Below are 16,760 nucleotides of genomic sequence, written 5' to 3' on the forward strand. Positions count from 1 at the left end.
ACAGAATCCAGCGCCCCGACTGGGACTAGAACCCCGGGGTGCTGGCGCCGCAGGTGGAGGATTAGCCTCGTGAGCTGTGGCACCAGCCTAGGTAAAATTTTTTAAACCTCCATTTTGTTGATGTGGAAATTGAACTACCCACCATCACACAACAGCTCAAGAATTGGATGATGGCGTGTGTGGTCCTGAAGCCTGTGTCCTTTCTGCTGGACCAGCAAAATCTCTGGAGTGGTGGCCAGAGTACTGGGAGCAGGGAGAATGTGACTGAAAGGCTAAGACAGTGCCACCCTGGAGATACTACAAAACGCCAGATAAAGGAGTACAGCCTCAACCTAGGAAGCAATGGGGTTGAGGGAGCAGGGAGGAGGGACAATGAAGGCTTTGAGAGAGAGTGTTGACTAGGGAAGCAGAGATTATTCTGAAACTTGGTAAGGCCTGAATGGCTTTGCCAGAAGTTTCGTTCATTGGTTCAGCCAGCACTTACTGGCAGATGTCAGTGACCCATCTTCCCGAGCAGGTGCTTCGAGGATCAGAGTATTTAAGTTGGTTTTCAGGATTTCAGCCTTGGATCGCAGGAGAGGTGCCACAGCTGGGTGTTTCAAAAGCAGCTGGAGCCACTTTATTGGTCTCCCACCCCATCCACTGCCAGGCAGAACATTGCTAGGTTCTGGGGGCTATGAAGACATCTTTAAAGGTTGCCTTCCTAAGATATCGAGTATCTTCCATCTTGCAGGGATTTGGGGTTTGCAGATGCACCCGGGAGTAAGCAGCATTGTACCCATTTCACAGCAGGCTCAGAGAGGTTACCCAAGGTCAGACAGCCAGGGCGTTAGCAGAGTCAGGTTCAAACCCAGATTTCTCTGTCAAATTCAAGCTCCTTCTGCTTCCCACCCAGCGAGGCGGCCTGGGACCCTCTGTAAAAGTGCCAGAGACTGTGCGTCCAGCCACTGTCTCAAGCCTCCTGCTCCTTCTGGAGACCGAGGGACGGTTTTCTCGTGGGCTTCCACAAATGTTCCCAAGCGGTTAGACAAAAGAGGGAACGAGAAAGCCCAGTGGCCCTGGCCCTCGGTCGACCCCACGGCGTCCCCGCCCGCGCAAACCCCGACTGCCGCGAGGAAAGCACCGGCTTTTGCAGCCGGGGCCCTCGTGGCTTTCCGCCCGCCCGCCCGCACGCCCCTGGGGCGGGCCTCTCAGCCACTTCTCATAAAGTGGGTCCTCGGTTTTGCGCCGCCCGTGGCCGAGGGACCGGGAGCCGCGTGTTCCTGCGCGTTTGCGCCGTGCGCCGGGAGCAGCCCCGCAGGTTCGGAAGCCGCCGCTGCGCGCAGCCCGCGCCCGCCTGCGCCCGCCAGCCATGCTTCGGCTCTCGGCGGCAGCGGCCGCGCTCCTGGTGTCTCTGGCCGGTGAGTGACTTCCCAGGGTGGCCCTGCCAGGTCGGGTCCTCTTGAAGCGCGTTTGGATGTCCCTGACTTTGGCCAGGCAGGACGGGCTGCAGATCCCGCGCCTGAGGTCGTGGATCCTTCCTCCGGAAAACGCCTCCAACTTGCCCCTTCCAGATGTGGGGCGCCGCTCATTCTCACCAAGGGCTTTCGTAGCTGGACATGTTTTAGGTGAGGCAGGTAGAGTAGAAGAGGAGGAGTAAATGGGTTCTGGGCACCCATCAGGGAGAGTCTGCGAAATCACTTAGATTTAGGAGAGGGACATAGAGCCCGGGCTTAGAAACGGGATCTCTCTGTGATCTGGAAAAAGCAGTCATAGCTTTTTTTCTCCCATGGAGGGGTTGTGCTTGTATCAGAGCACAGGGAACTGTGAAGATGCTTCATCAGGGGTGGTCTAACTTGCCTTTTCAGACAGGTGTAAGCTAGGGCGTCAAAGATGGAAACAAACCGGCTGCCGCACTGAAGATTCAGGATGCTATCTGGGAAGCAGAGTTTATAATAATCTGAGAGGTCTTCAGAAAGTTTATGGAAAATGCATATTATGAAAGAACCGTGCATAGATTTCAAATGGGTCTTTGGCATCAAAATAGAGTTGTCTTTTTTTAAGATTGATTTTATTTATCTGAAAGGCAGAGTGACAGAGATAGAGGGAGAGACAGAGATCTTCCCATCTGCTGGTTCACTCCCCAAACCACCTCAACTGCTGGGATTGGGACAGGCCAAATCCAGAAGCCTGCAACTCCAAGCAGGGCTCCTACATGGGTGGCAGGGACCCAAGTACCTGGAGCATCTTCTGTGTTTCAGGCATATTAGCAGGGAGTTGGATCAGAAGCAGAGCAGTTGGGACTTGAACTGATGCTCTGATATGGGTTGCTGGTGTCACAGGCAGCGGCTTATCTCACCCTGCCACAATGCCAGCCCCCTTAGGCTTATCTTTTTTTTTTTTTTTTTTTTTTTTTTTTTTTGACAGGCAGAGTGGACAGTGAGAGAGAGAGACAGAGAGAGAAAGGTCTTCCTTTGCCGTTGGTTCACCCTCCAATGGCCGCCGCTGCAGCCGGCGCACCGCGCTGATCCGATGGCAGGAGCCAGGAGCCAGGTGCTTTTCCTGGTCTCCCATGGGGTGCAGGGCCCAAGCACCTGGGCCATCCTCCACTGCACTCCCTGGCCATAGCAGAGAGCTGGCCTGGAAGAGGGGCAACCGGGACAGAATCCGGCGCCCCGACCGGGACTAGAACCCGGTGTGCCGGCGCCGCAAGGTGGAGGATTAGCCTAGTGAGCCACGGCGCCGGCCTAAGGCTTATCTTTTAATATTCCACTGTCTGTAGTACCCTTGTGTGTGTGTGTGTGTGTGTGTGTGTTTTAAGAGTTATTTGTTTATTTGAAAGGCAGAGCTACAGAGGGGTAGGTGCAGAGAGAGAGAGAGAACGAGAGAGAGAGAAAGTCTTCTGCCTGCGCTTCTGCCTGGGCGCAATGGGCTGATCCAAAGCCAGAAGCCAGGAGCTTCCTCCAGGTCTCCGAAGCTGGTGCAGGGGCCCAAGCAGTTGGGCCATCCTCCACTATTTTCCTAGGCCTTAGCAGAGAGCTGGATGGGAAGTGGAGCAGCAGGGACTCACCAGCACCCATATGGGATGCCGGCACTGCAGACGGTAGATCTACCCACTACGCCACAGTGCTGGCCCCCCATACCCTTGTGTTTTATAAACCCCAATCCCTGGCTTTCACTGGAGCATTTTTCTAACTAGGATGTTGGGTCCTGTTACTGTGTTCACTAGTTCATTCCCAGTTCCTCCCAGAACCACTGGAATTGGCTGTGTGGGATGACTTGCTCCGTCCAGGCTGCCCTGTAGCAGGTTCAGATGAGGCACATGGTGGCCCGTGGTTGTGACATCAATGTTGGGTGTTGTCACGGCAGTGTGAAGGGTCATGCCACTGCCCTACTCCAGGCTGGCTTTCCTGTGCTGTGCTTTCAGAATTAAAGGGCCATGTTCTTTGAACAGAAGAAGTCATTGCTGCATTTTACAGGGCAAGCAAGTCAAACAAACAAACCAACATTTCCAGCTAGTAGTAACCCTACTCACTGAACAGCTGCCAATTGGCTGACAGGTGACTGACAGGTTCAGGACCCCAGGGACTTCTGACAAGTGCAAGGCCAAGAGGAGGAGAAACGGCCCATTCTCCTTCCCTGTCTGAACGGCAGTACTCAGAGGTGAGCAAAGCAGAAGCTGAGAGGTTCCTCCTCAGTAGTGACCTCTCTCTGCCCTGGGACAGATGGCGCCTGCATGGCCTTTGAGGGGTTGACACTCATGGCAGGCAGGCCCACTCACCGTGCCTGGCCTGTCGGGTGCTCAGCTCCCTCCCTGACCTCTCCCAGGGGTGCTGGGAAGGCAGACTGAGCCAGCATCTGCCGAGAGCAGCCCTGTTGCCTTCGCTCAGCTCTGTCCGTCCCACTTCTCCCCCCTCACCGGTGCCACCTGCTGACCACACGCGGTGGGAACAGTGATGGCCACCACTTCCTGTGTGCCAGGCACTGTCCTAGGCACTGTATCACACAACCAGCTAGTGAGGAACACACTTTGCTTGTGAGGAAGTGGAGGCAGAGGAAGGGGTGTAATAACTTGTCCGCTGTCACATAGCTGGTCAGTGACAGAGTTGTGCTCTGAACTAGGGTCTGCGCCTGCAGTAGCTGTCTGCTCTCTGCTAGCCTGTCTTACTTCTAAGAATCCTGAAAATAGGTGCTATCATTATCCCCATTTTACAGATGAGGGTGCTGAGGCAAAGGCTCGTGCTCTCCCAGTTAGCAAGTGGCAGCCCTGTGACTGGCATTTAAGAAGTCTGGCTTTCGGGTTCCTGGTCCGCACAGGTGTCCTACATGGTACTGGATGCCTAGATTCAAGAAATGCTTGTTGGCCGGTGCCGCGGCTCAATAGGCTAATCCTCCGCCTGTGGTGCCGGCACACCGGGTTCTAGTCCCAGTCGGGGAGCCAGATTCTGTCCCAGTTGCTCCTCTTCCAGGCCAGCTCTCTGCTGTGGCCAGGGAGTGCAGTGGAGGATGGCCCAAGTGCTTGGGCTCTGCACCTGCATGGGAGACCAGGAGAAGCACCTGGCTCCTGTCTTCAGCTCAGTGCGGTGCGCCAGCAGCAATGGCCATTGCGGGGTGAATCAACGGCAAAGGAAGACCTTTCTGTCTCTCTCACTATCCACTCTGCCTGTCAAAAAAAAAAAAAAAAAAAAAAAAAAAAGAAATAAAAGAAATGCTTGTTGAGTTGGATATGAACAAAGGGCACTAGACTTTTTGCAAAGGGAAGCATAGCTTCTAGGTGAACTAGAGGAGTAATCTTTATGCTGTCACTTGTCTCCCCTGCTCTCAAATTCCTCCCTGTTGAAGTTCATATCGGTGAAGTTTATGCTCAGCTGCGTGTCCGGGACAAGAACAAAATAACAGTATTAAGCCAGACAGCTGTTTGTTATTCTCTCATATGCAAACATGACCACAAGAATTCGTACTGCTTTCAGCAAGGGGGCTCATCGTCGGCGATCTCCCAACATACGAGTATATACAGCCTCCAGCTTCATGGTCTCCTCGTGGTTCCATATGTCTGTGGGAGCTCCAGCCATCACAAACAAGGTTGCAGGAGGTAAAACAGTAAGAAGCAGGCTACCTAGGTAACTGAGCGCCCTTCAGCCAGCCTTTTCAGAAGGCCCACAGGACCCTGTCGCTTGTATTGCTTTGCCCAAAACTCAGTCGCACATGCCCACGCCCAGAGAGGAGGCTCGGGCATGGCGTTCTGTAAGTACTCAGCTTAAACTCAACGTTCTGTAAGGAAGGAGCAAGGGGAGTCTGGATTTGGCACGGCGGCCCAAAGTGCCTTCTGTTCTAGGGTTTCCTTTCCCTCTTGGCTGTACTCTGCTGGGGCTGCTTGGGCTCTGGGCAAGGTGCTTGTGGGTGGGGATGGACTCCAGCCCCATACCTGGACATGGCCATGAACTTCCATTTACTCCCCATAAGAGCACTGCAGGCAAAGTGCACTCTCTATGTCCTGCCTGGCCTGTGCCCCCTCTGCCCGCTGCTCCACACTCCTGGTGTTCCTGAGCCCTGACAGCCCTCCCAATGCACCAGGCTGCTGAAGCCTCCATGTTTTACCCCTGCTCTTCCTCCTGTCTGGAAGACCGTCTCTCCTCCATTTACTGCCTGAAGACTTTCTCCTTGTGTTGCATTCCTCGCCCCCACCCCACACTCCCATCGCACCGGGGCTGGATGATAACCCTTGTTCCAGTGAGGAGTGTGCAGGGGCTTAGAGCTCCCTGCACCAGTGCCTGGCATGAGCCTGCCTTGAAGGCCTTTACAGACCCAGTGAGCTGGGTGCGGCAGGGAGACGGCTCGAAGGCAGTCTGGGGAGTGACTGCTGGCCAGGGAAATAACCGAGGGAAGAGGTCATCCTGAGCCCTTGCACGGCCGCTGATTTCCCCTGGGGACTGGGCAGTGACTCATCTCAGCCCCTCCTGCTGGTCACAGGGGAACCAAAACCTTCTCACGCCTCGTGCTGCAGGTGGTCAGCTAGAGGAGTCTGAGCAGTGCACCAAGACCCTGGGCTACTCGGGATCTGAGTCTCCCGAATCCTGGAGAGGGGATGCTGAGGTGGGAGAGGTTGGCAGATCAGTGAGTGAACTCCAGTGCTGTGTTATTTTTGTTTTAAAGATTTATTTATTTATTTGAAAGTCAGAGTTACATGGAGAGAAGGAGAGGCAGAAAGAGAGAAAGAGAGAGTGAGAGGTAGAGAGAAAGAGAGAGGTCTTCTACCTGCTGGTTCACTCCCCAGATGGCTGCAATGGCCGGAGCTGAGCTGATCTGAAACCAGGAGCTTCTTCTGAGTCTCCCCCATAGGTGCAGGGGCACAAGGACTTGGGCCATCTTCTACTGTTTTCCCAGGCCATAGCAGAGAGATGGATGGGAAGTGGAGCAACCTGGACTTGAACTAGTGCCCATATGGGATGCCGGCACTGGAGGTGGCAGCTTTACCTGCTATGCCACAACGCCTGCTCCCAGTGCTGTGTTCTTTTAATACAGGGAAGGTCTAGACAGATTCTGAGCTATGCCCTGAACTTGCTTCTGCCCCCTTCCCTCTTACATAAGACTAGTGACCTTGAATGAACTTGTGGCAATTAAAGGTCCAATTTAAAAACCATGCCCCAGTTTTGGCCTACTCCATATCAACCCTATGGGTTTTCCATCTCATTACCTGCCCATCTTCTGTACCCCACACAAGGAAAAATTCTTTAGGCAGACAAGAGGGTAGATGGTATTCCAGACAGGAGGAAGAGTACTGGCAAAACATGGAAGCTTCAGGAGCCCTGTATACCTGGAAGAGAGGAGAGAGTCAAGGAGAAGGAGAAGGGGACTGTCAGTGTGATTCAGTCCCTAGTGTGATTTGGTCTGTACCACAGCAGTGAACTTGGCTTCTTGGTGCAGCTCCCTGCCAACCCAGTCTTTTGTCCACCATCCACACTCCTCATCCCCCAACGGCACACCTGCATGCCAGAGCAGACGCCATGACTACCATCCCCTCCAGTCGTCTGCCAAGGCTTCCTACACGCCAGACTCGTACCCTGATGGGGTACCATGCGTTTTCTTGACTGGTTTGTGAGTGACAAAGTGTTTTTTTTTTTTCTTTTTTTGTTTGAGTTCGTTCATCACTCCTGAAAGGGGAGTTCTAATTGCAACTCATAAAAGGCACCCCCTTTTTAAAGGGTGTGCTGTTGCATTTAGTTATTTCTACTTGGTTGAGATAATTTGCTTTAATTTACAAGGAATTTAGCAAGCATGTGATAACCTCCCAAAGAGAACACCAGGCGTATGGTTCCTAGTCTGCGGAAGCTCTCTGTGGCAATCTTTACTTCTTATCGCAAGATATTTCTAGGAACCACATCTGACAGTGATTTCTCTTTCTTTGTAGGAATAGCATATACCAAGTGCAGTTCTTATTGGCTCCCGATCAAAGAACCAGGAATTCATATTTAGCTCAAACGAATTGTTAAAATAAATCTTCAACAGAATTCACCTCCATAACAACCGTGGAGGTGAAAAATCGTCCTCCCAGCTCTACGATGTAGATGTCAAGGTCCCATCTGTAGTAACCTTAAAATCTACAACTGTCAAGTTGCATTTAGTTTATTCAAGCGCATAAATTAGATACAAAGACGACTCTTTAAACACTAATCTCAAATCACTTCATGGCAATAACTCTTTTTAAAAAGTTATCCAAGGCTATTTGAACTGATGCTTTTATCTTTCCCATTTTGCAAACCAGGTATTCAGAAATGAGTGTGCGGGTGAGGACCTGTTTTATATCAGAAGGACAAGGAAGACTTTTAGAGAGCTGGGATTTGAGCCAAAGCAGGAAGCACAGCCCACCCAATAACAGAGCAATTATGACTTAATTTTCTTTCTTGGATGAGAAAGGCCCAGCCATTCAAAGAGTGCAGCAAGGAAGTGGCATACACTGGCCTATATTGAGAAAAACAACTGGTGAATGATAAAAAGCAGAAGGGGACCAGTGTTGTGGTGTAGTGGGTTAGGTTGTCTGTAGTGCCGACATCCGTATGGGTGCTTGTTCAAGCCCTGGCTGCTCTACTTCTGATCCAGCTCCCTGTAATGCTCCTAGGAAAGCAATAGACCATGGCCCAAGTGCTTGGGTCCCTACTACCCACTTAGGAGAACTGGATAGAGTTCCAGGCTCCTGGCTTCAGCCTAGTCCAGCCCCAGCTGTTGTGGCCATTTGGAGAATGAACCAGCAGATGGAAGATCTTTGTCTCTCCCTTTCCCTTTTTTTTTCTCTCTCTCTCTGTAACTATGCCTTTAAAATAGATAAATAAATAAATAAATAAATAATGTTAAGAAGCAGAAGGGACTATATTGTAAGGAAATGAGTCTCCCATCATTGGGGGTAATTAAGCTTAGCTTGTGTAACACATGAGAAATATTCCTAGGAACCATTCATGCATCAGGTTAGTGTTTGCGTGAGATGAACTTTAAGACTCCTTGCAGATCTCAGGTTGTTTGATATGAAAACTATAAAATTCTATAAAACCTGTAAATTGTCATTATCCAAGCTGCCGGATCATCAGTGCAGCTGTTTACCTAGGAGCACTGCGGGGGTACTTCACAAAATCTGTGGGGAAAATAGAATTAAAAGATAAATTTATTGTGGTGCAAAATTTTGCAAAATCCAAGCATACAGGGGAGTCTTCAAAAGTTCATGGAAAGTTATGAAAGAACTATACATGGATGTCAAGGTGGTTCCTTTTTTTTTGGTTTTTGCATCAAAATAACTTTATCTTTTAATTCTGTTTTTGCATGCTTTTTAAAGTACCTACGTATTTGGTGTTGACTGGTTTCACATTTGAAGGTGGGTAGTGAAAGATGTGTTGACACTTAGATATTTAGCTGAGTGCAATCGCTTTGTGTCTTAGGACTAAGCCCCATCCAGACAAAGGGGCTGAGTACGGACAAATGTGTGCAGTATGATCACTCCCCTGTAAAAAACCTGAGTACAACCGAAACATTAGAGTTGTAGCCTAGTGAAGGAGTCTTTGGCAATCTTTTGTTTGTGGTTATAGCCTCGTGAATGTCCCTCAGATCTAAAACTGTGCATGTTGTTTTTTTTTTAATGACCAATAAGTTGTTGTTCTAACACTTTTGTTTCCTAAATCCCAGTAACTTTGCAGGATGGCGGTCAAATGAGTGCCAAGGCTTTTCCAGAAATCAGAGGCCATCTTCAGCCCACGACAGCGGCAACAATACAGGCCAGAGCACAACCTTCTCTCCAGCAGCCAACTCGCCAAATGCCTCGCAACACTTCGCCAGCAAGTTCAACAGATGGGCTCATCACTTCTCCAATGATGGCCACTGGCAGCGCCTCTGAGAACTCAACAACACACACAGCAGAAATCCCAACTACCCCAGCAACTACCAAAAGTACCCCATCCACCATCCCAACTGCTATCTATACCCTCATCACAACTCAGGCCACACCCAACAACTCACACACAGCTGCTCCAGTCACAGAGGCTACAATTGGTCCCAGCTTAGCCACTCATTCCCAGCTACCCACCACCATCCCACAAGGCCATACAACCAGAAGCAGTCCATCAACTGTCAGCCACACACCTGGGAAAACCACCCAACCCAGTAAGCAGACCACTGTTGTGACAACTCGGACCACAGCACCACACAGAAACACAACCAGTCAGAAGTCTATCCAGCCCTCCCAGGCCCCAGGAACAGCTACAACGGCACACAATGACACCCGGACCACTTCCCCTGCCTATACACTTAGTGGGCCCACCCTTGCACCTCAGCCTTCGTCAGCCAAGACTGGAATTTATCAAGTTCTAAATGGAAGCAGACTCTGTATAAAAGCAGAGATGGGGTTAGAGCTTATGGTTCAAGACAAGGAGTCGGTAAGTTGGGGTTGTCGGGCCGTAACACCGTCTGCAAAAGGCTTGAGTGGAGTTTGTCTTGCTACACGTGAGCACTCCCCTGCATCCGTGCCTTTGAATGAAAGTGAATAGCTATGAGCTCATCTTTCTCCACAGTGCTCCATTGGAAGATCTGGGGCAGAGGGTCTGAGTTTGAGCCTCAGCTCCACTTCTGATTCTAACTTCCTGTTAATGTGCACTCGGCGAGGTAGAAGTGATGGCTCAAGTGGTTATGTCCATGCCTTCTATGTGGCAAACGTAGATTGAGTTCCTGGCTCCTGGTTTTGGCCTCACCCAGTCATGACTGTTGTGGAAGTCTGGGGAGTGAACCAGCAGATGGAAGACCTCTGTCTGACATTCAAGTAAATAAATAAGTGAAGACTTTTTTTTTAAGATTTATTTATTTATTTGAAAGCCAGAGTTACACAGAGAGAGAAGGAGAGGCAGAGAGAGAGAGAGGTCTTCCATCCGCTGGTTCACTCCCCAGTTGGCCGCAATGGCTGGAGCTGCACCAATCCGAAGCCAGGAGCCAGGAGCTTCCTCCAGGTCTCCCATGTGGGTGCAGGGGCCCAAAGACTTGAGCCATCTTCTACTGCTTTCCCAGGCCACAGCAGAGAGCTGGATCGGAAGTGGAGCAGATGGGTCCACGTGGGATGCCGGCACTGCAGGCAGCAGCTTTACCCGCTAAGCCACAGCACCAGTGCCAATAAGTGAAAACATTGTAAACAGTGACTATGGGCTGGCGTCATGGCTCACTTGGCTAATCCTCCGCCTGCAGTGCCAGCACCCTGGGTTCTAGTCCAGGTCGGGCAGCCGGATTCTGTCCCGGTTGCCCCTCTTCCAGGCCAGCTCTCTGCTGTGGCCAGGGAGTGCAGTGGAGGATGGCCCAAGTGCTTGGGCCCTGCACCCCATGGGAGACCAGGATAAGTACCTGGCTCCTGCCATCGGATCAGCGTGGTGTGCCGGCCGTGGCGGCCATTGGAGGGTGAACCAACGGCAAAGGAAGACTTTTCTCTCTGTCTCTCTCTCTCTCTCACTGTCCACTCTGCCTGTCAAAAAAAAAAAAAAAAAAAAAAAAGAAAGAAAGAAAGAAAAAAGAAAGCTTTTGGGGGCTGGCGCTGTGGCACAGCAGGTTAACGCCCTGGCCTGAAGCGCCAGCATTCCATATGGGCACCAGTTCTAGTCCCAGCTGCTCCTCTTCCAGTCCAGCCCTCTGCTATGGCCTGGGAAAGCAGTGGAAGACGGCCCAAGCCCTTGGGCCCCTGCACCCATTTGGGAGACCCCGAGGAAGCTTTTGGCTCCTGGCTTCAGGTTGGCACAGCTCTGGCCGTTGCGGCCATCTGGGGAGTGAACCAGCGGATGGAAGACCTCTCTCTGTAACTCTGTCTTTCAAATAAATAAAGTAAATCTTTGAAAAAAGAAAAAGAAAAAAAGAACGCTTTTGGAAGTAACAGTTTGGAAGTGCGAGGATGGGGACTTCGCAGTTCTCAAGGGAATACCCTCTCAGCCTTGGCTTTGGGCTCTCTGTGCCTGCAGTTCCCTTGCCAGGGTTTCCTTCTAAACCTCACTGAGCTCATCTGTCTGATTTATTCTAGGTTTTTTCACCTCAGAGATACTTCAACATTGACCCCAACACAACCCAAGCTTCTGGGAACTGTGGCTGCCGAAAATCCAACCTTCTCTTGAGTTTCCAGCGTGGATTTGTGAATCTGACATTTACCAGGGTAAAGCAAGAGCTCTTTGGCGGTAACCAGCTCCATTGTGGCTTTTCCTCTGCCACACCCTGGGACCCCGTGATGCAATCCCACACTTGAGTTTAAGGCCCAGCAGAAATAGATCTGAGAGCCTTTTGAAGTCTGTGTGATAAGATGAGGGGCCTGGGGAGGGAGAGGAGGGAAGTGTCGACATCTCCTGTTTGCCTTCCTCTCCCTCAGCCCCCTCTGTGTAGCCCAAGGAGGCCTTCAGTGCCTCTTAGGGGAGACTTGGCCTTGGGGTACCGAACCACCCATGCCCTTTGCAGCCGCCCAAAGGAGGAAGTTGTACACATCAACAGATCCCTAGAAATTCCTGGTGAACCCCAGAGAAGCAAGATTTTTCTAAGACCAAAAGCAAATGTCAGAATGGGTTCTTTCCAACCACAGTGGGCAAAAATCAGGGACTAACCAGGTACTGGGCTTTCCAGACCATCTTCCGGAAGTGTGTAGACAATGAGGGGGAGTGGCCAGAGCATTGGGCCTTGAAGTCAGTGGGTCAGTCACCAATTCAGCTCTGTCACTTGCTCTCCTTGTGACACTGGGCAGGCAACTTAACCCATCCAAGCTGAATCGTGTTATCTGAAAAATGAGGGCAGAGAATTAGTAGTCAGTTCTGTAAAGAGCATGCGCATAGACAGACAGTGGCTGTAACTGCAGTGAGAGAGTTAGGCGAAAGCTCTGGGGCCTGGGTGAAGCTGTCCCCTCACTCTGCAGGGCAGACTCGCCCCTGCTTGCCCCAAGGTGTCTCTGAGTAGGCCAAGTGAGAGTCGGGGAGGGAGGAGGCATGGTAGCACCCTTCAGCTGGGACCTGCTGCCTGATCATGGGCTAGCTGAGGACTGTTCCCTCATGTTTAAGATGGGAACACTCACACCTACCTAGCAGGACCCCATGGAGGATTAGAAATGGGGTATGTAAACTGTCTAGCACAAGGTCTGGCACTTAACAACCATCCAAGGACACCGAACAAATTCAGTTTAGAAGTCTCCCTTGGCCTTTATTTGTGACGCTGGGACTTGCTGTGATGTGTCATTCTATAGAATAGAATGCGTGTTCTGAGGAACTGAGCCGAGGAGGTTGGTTGTACTGACAGAAAAAGGCTAAAGAGAGCAGAAACAAGAAGTGAATTGGTCATGTCAAAGTTCCTTTTCCTGTGGGGGGGGGGGGTCACTTCCTTACCATGCTAAGTAAAACTGGCTTGTTTAGGGATTCTTTCTCTCTCTCTCTCTCTCTCCTGATCTCTTGGAAGGTCAAATAAACAACCTAGTTTCAACATGTTGGCCTGGAACTTCGGCATGAGTAGCTTCATTTTGGTGTAACCTGTTGGGCCTGGTGCAGGAGTGAGTCCCATCCAGTCCAATGGCCTCCATACATTTTATTATTTAACACCATGTTCAGGAAAGGGTGTGGCTATGGTTGTTGTTGTTATAACTTGGTCTCAAAGGCTTCATCCTCCTGGAGGATGCTTTTCTCCAAAAGTAGGGATGAACTTGAGAAGTCAGGGATTCCCTTTGGGTGCCAAGTGGAAAAGACGTAACCCCCTCGCATCAGAAGAGGGAGACTTCACGCTCTCTCCCTGAGCACTTGAAGTTAAACTGTAGAACCATAGAGGTGTCAGGAATTTCTTAAAAAGCCACCAAATGGCAGAAGAGACAGACATAAACATTTGTGCTTTAGTTCAGGGCCCAGTCCCACCTGTATCACTGCCCGGATCCCTGTGTGCGTAGCGGCCTACGGGAAGGTACTAGAAACCCCCAGCATTTGCGGATGGCAGGCCTCAGGCGGAACTGCAAACAGGCTCTCCTTGGACCCTTCAGCCTCTCCTTTTGTTACTTTCCTCTGTCTCCTTTTGCTCCGGTCTGGCCTTTCAGATGCCTCCAGTTGGATCAAACTCCACCCAAATGTTGAGTTCTCAATTTTCTTAAAATTCTATGTGCCTCTTAATTGCCCCTCCCTCCCTCCTTCCCTCCCTCCCTCCTTCCCTCCCTCCCTCTCTCTCTCTCTCTCTCTCCCTCTCCCTCCCTCCTGGACAGGGCATGAGTGATGAGATAGAGCTAGAAGAACAAGCAGGTTCTCCCTTCCTCATGACCTTTTCCAGCCGCCTTCCTGAAGGGGCAAGGTGAGCCTTCCTCAATCCATGGCTTCCAGAGCTGCAGTCGCCGCATTTCCTGTCCATTTGCCTTTTTCCTGCCATTCTCCAGTCCCATTCCCCAGCACCTGACCTTATCCATAGCAGGAGGGTAGCAAAGAGGCTCACAGAAGGTGAAAATGCTCACAGCCTTAGTGCTCTTGCAGCATTTCTGCATTTAAAAAAGGAACTTGGATATGAACCCTGCCAAAGAAGTCTTTGTGTCTTGGATTAGCCCTAAAAAGCTTGATTCTTGTGGAATAGGAGAGATCTTCTAATGAGGGCCAGCTTCTCAGGCATGTGACCTGTGCGTTTAGAAGGGTTCATGCCTCCTTTAATATTTTTTGCTGTTGCCTTTTGAAATTCTGAATGATTTTTGAACCAGAAACTCTACATTTTCACTTTGTACTGGGCCCAGTCTTGCTTTCTATAGAGGGCTTTAAGTTCCAAGTGCATTTCAGGGAGTGTCTTAGAAAGTTTTCACATAATGAATTTTTTGTCTATACCCACATATCCCAGATCGCATGGAGGAAAACTTAGGACAGGATCCTGAAGGCAGAATCTTGCTTTGTGACCTGCAAGCTAGGTAACTCTGAGGTGGATTCTGAACTCTTCTGAGCCTCTTTGTTCTCAGCTGTAGAATGGGCTGATGATATTTGTCCTGACTTGTTGTGATGGTCAGTGAGACGGCGAGGTCAGGTGGGTGCATGCAGCTGGCCAACTGTGAGACCCTTAGCGAATGCCAAGCCTACTTTCCTTGGGCGAGAGCAGATCTGGGAGATGTGAAAGGGAAGGGAAGGTTCTAGGAGGTCTCCTGGGGGGTTGCCTCACCAGTCATTGTTCTCCTGCTGCTCCTTAGATCATTCTCATAGTGCAGTCCAATCAGTTTCTAAAAACGAAGGCCTGCTCCTGTCACTGTCCTCCTGTCAGGTCCCTTTAAGGGAACCTCTTTGCCCTTAGGATGGGCAGAGGGCCTTGTAAGTATGGGCCCTGGAGTACAGGTCTCTCTTATGCTAAAAAAGAGCCCCAAATAAAGAATAAGCTGAATAAATGGTATGTGAAAGCAAACCAGAAAGGAGTTGGGTCACAGATGTTTTGCTGTTGGACCACAGATGGTCCAAGCATGTTGTTCAACTGCTTTTGAGACCCTGAGACTGAACACCTCGAGGGGCGCCACCAGGTCTTCTCCAAGGAGTTTTAAAAAGTTCTTGGAAAATACATATAAAGGAAAAAGCATGCATGGATTTCAAAGTGTTTGGCAACAAAGTAAGCTTATCATTTAATTCTACTTTCCATTGACTTAAAAAAAGATTTATTTATTTATTTATTTATTTATTTTATTTGAAAGGAAGAGTGACACACAGAGAAGAAGAGAGCGATTGATATTTTGTATCTCCTGGTTCACTCCACAAAAGGCTACAAAGCCTCAGGCTGGGCCAGGCTGAAACCAGGAGCCTGGAACTCCAAGTGGGTCTCCCAGGCAGGGTCCAAGTACTTGGGCCATCATCTGTTGCTTTTCCTAGGTGTGTTAGCAGGCACCTGGATCAGAAGCAGAGCAGCCAGAAACAGAACCAGCACTCCAATATGTGATGCTGGTCTTGCAAGCAGTGGCTTAATCTGCTGTAGCGCAACACTGGCCTCTCCATGAACTTCACAAACCCCTTCCTAGAATGCCTGGCATGGGGTGAATATAAAAGAGTGAAAGCTGGACTTGAGGGCAGGCATTTTGGTGCAGTGGTTTAGATGCTGCTTGTATCCTGTATCAGAGTGCCTGGTTCAAGTCCTGGCTCTGGTTTGAATCCAACTTCCTGCTAATGTGCACCATTGGAAGGCAGCAGGTGATGACACAAGTAGTTAAGTCCCTGCTATGCACTGGGAGACCTGGATGGAGTTTTGAGCTCCTGGCTTTGGCCTGGCCCAACCCTGGCTGTTGTGGGCATTTGGGAAGTGAACCAGTTGGTAGAAGATCTCTGTCTCTCAGTCTTTCAAATAAAATAAATAAATGAAAAAGCTAGACTTGGATACACTCAGCTTTGAGGTAATATCTTTTATGTTTGTGACCTTGGGCAACTCATTGAGTCTCTTTTGCTTCTCATAGTTATTGCGAGGATTAAATAGAGCCAGGCACAGAAGTACCCACAAAACATTGAAATCCATGCATTGCTGTTTCACAATATGCATTTTCCGAAGATCCTCATGGTTTTCAGATCCATGTGCATGGATCTCAAAAATGCCTTGCAACACAATAAACTTGTCTTTTAATGGAAAGATTAACACATTCTGTCTTGCAGGATGAAAAATCATATTACATCAGTGAAGTGGGAGCCCTTTTGATGGTCTCAAATCCAGGTTAGTACTTAGAGAATGGCTGATCTGTCCATGATGATGCTGTATCTGCTGTCAACTCATTTTTCATCCAGCTGAATCTGTTAATCTTTGATGCTGTTTTCAGAAAGCAGAGAGAGTAACCAGCAATATAGCTCTGGGGGAACTTGTGCCAACTTTGTGCACTTCCGTTGGCCATCTGCTCATGAAGGAGGTTGGATTAGATTATATCAGAGATCATTCTGAGCAACAATCATTCAGTGAGTTTTTGACAGATTTGCTGTTGATCGTTCAATTCACTGTTTAGTCTTGGAATCATGCATTCATTCCACAAAAATATGGAAAGGTGCCAAGCCCAGTCTGTATTAGGCACTGGGGATCCATAATTATCTGAACCAATAGCTTCTGCCATCATGGAGCTTACATTCTAGAAGGAGGAGAGGACCAAAAACAAGCACATCAAATTATATGCTGTTAAGTTCTACACCAGCAGGGGAAATGGAGAGGGATGGAACTATTTTAGATAGAATCTTGAGGAGCCCTCAGTGGAGGAAGGCCCCTCTGTAGAGGTGGGGTTAAGAGAGATGTATCGCCCTTTGGAGATAATGGGCCTGGGGAAGCTCTTTCCAGATGGCAGAACAGCA

At 49.8% G+C, this 16,760-nt stretch overlaps 1 protein-coding gene across 3 annotated transcripts in view; it reads left to right on the forward strand.

The window, feature by feature from the left end:
* The first annotated feature begins 1,203 nt into the window (after positions 1 to 1,203).
* Positions 1,204 to 16,760, forward strand: part of LAMP3 (lysosome associated membrane protein 3) — a 28,183-nt gene continuing 12,626 nt past the window's right edge. The window contains exons 1-4 of one of the 3 annotated variants that reach the window (XM_089332090.1): positions 1,204 to 1,400; positions 9,148 to 9,893; positions 11,507 to 11,635; positions 16,083 to 16,140. In XM_089332090.1, coding sequence (XP_089188216.1) covers positions 1,352 to 1,400; positions 9,148 to 9,893; positions 11,507 to 11,635; positions 16,083 to 16,140 — 982 coding nt within the window. In that variant the 5' untranslated portion in view covers positions 1,204 to 1,351. The remainder of the gene's footprint in view (positions 1,401 to 9,147; positions 9,894 to 11,506; positions 11,636 to 16,082; positions 16,141 to 16,760) is intronic. The other 2 variants (XM_089332088.1, XM_008266569.5) reach the window with 2 other exon arrangements.

The sequence above is a fragment of the Oryctolagus cuniculus genome, chromosome 4, assembly GCF_051225735.1.
Source record: "Oryctolagus cuniculus isolate XC-2025 breed Fujian yellow rabbit chromosome 4, ASM5122573v1, whole genome shotgun sequence".
NCBI lineage: Eukaryota > Metazoa > Chordata > Mammalia > Lagomorpha > Leporidae > Oryctolagus > Oryctolagus cuniculus.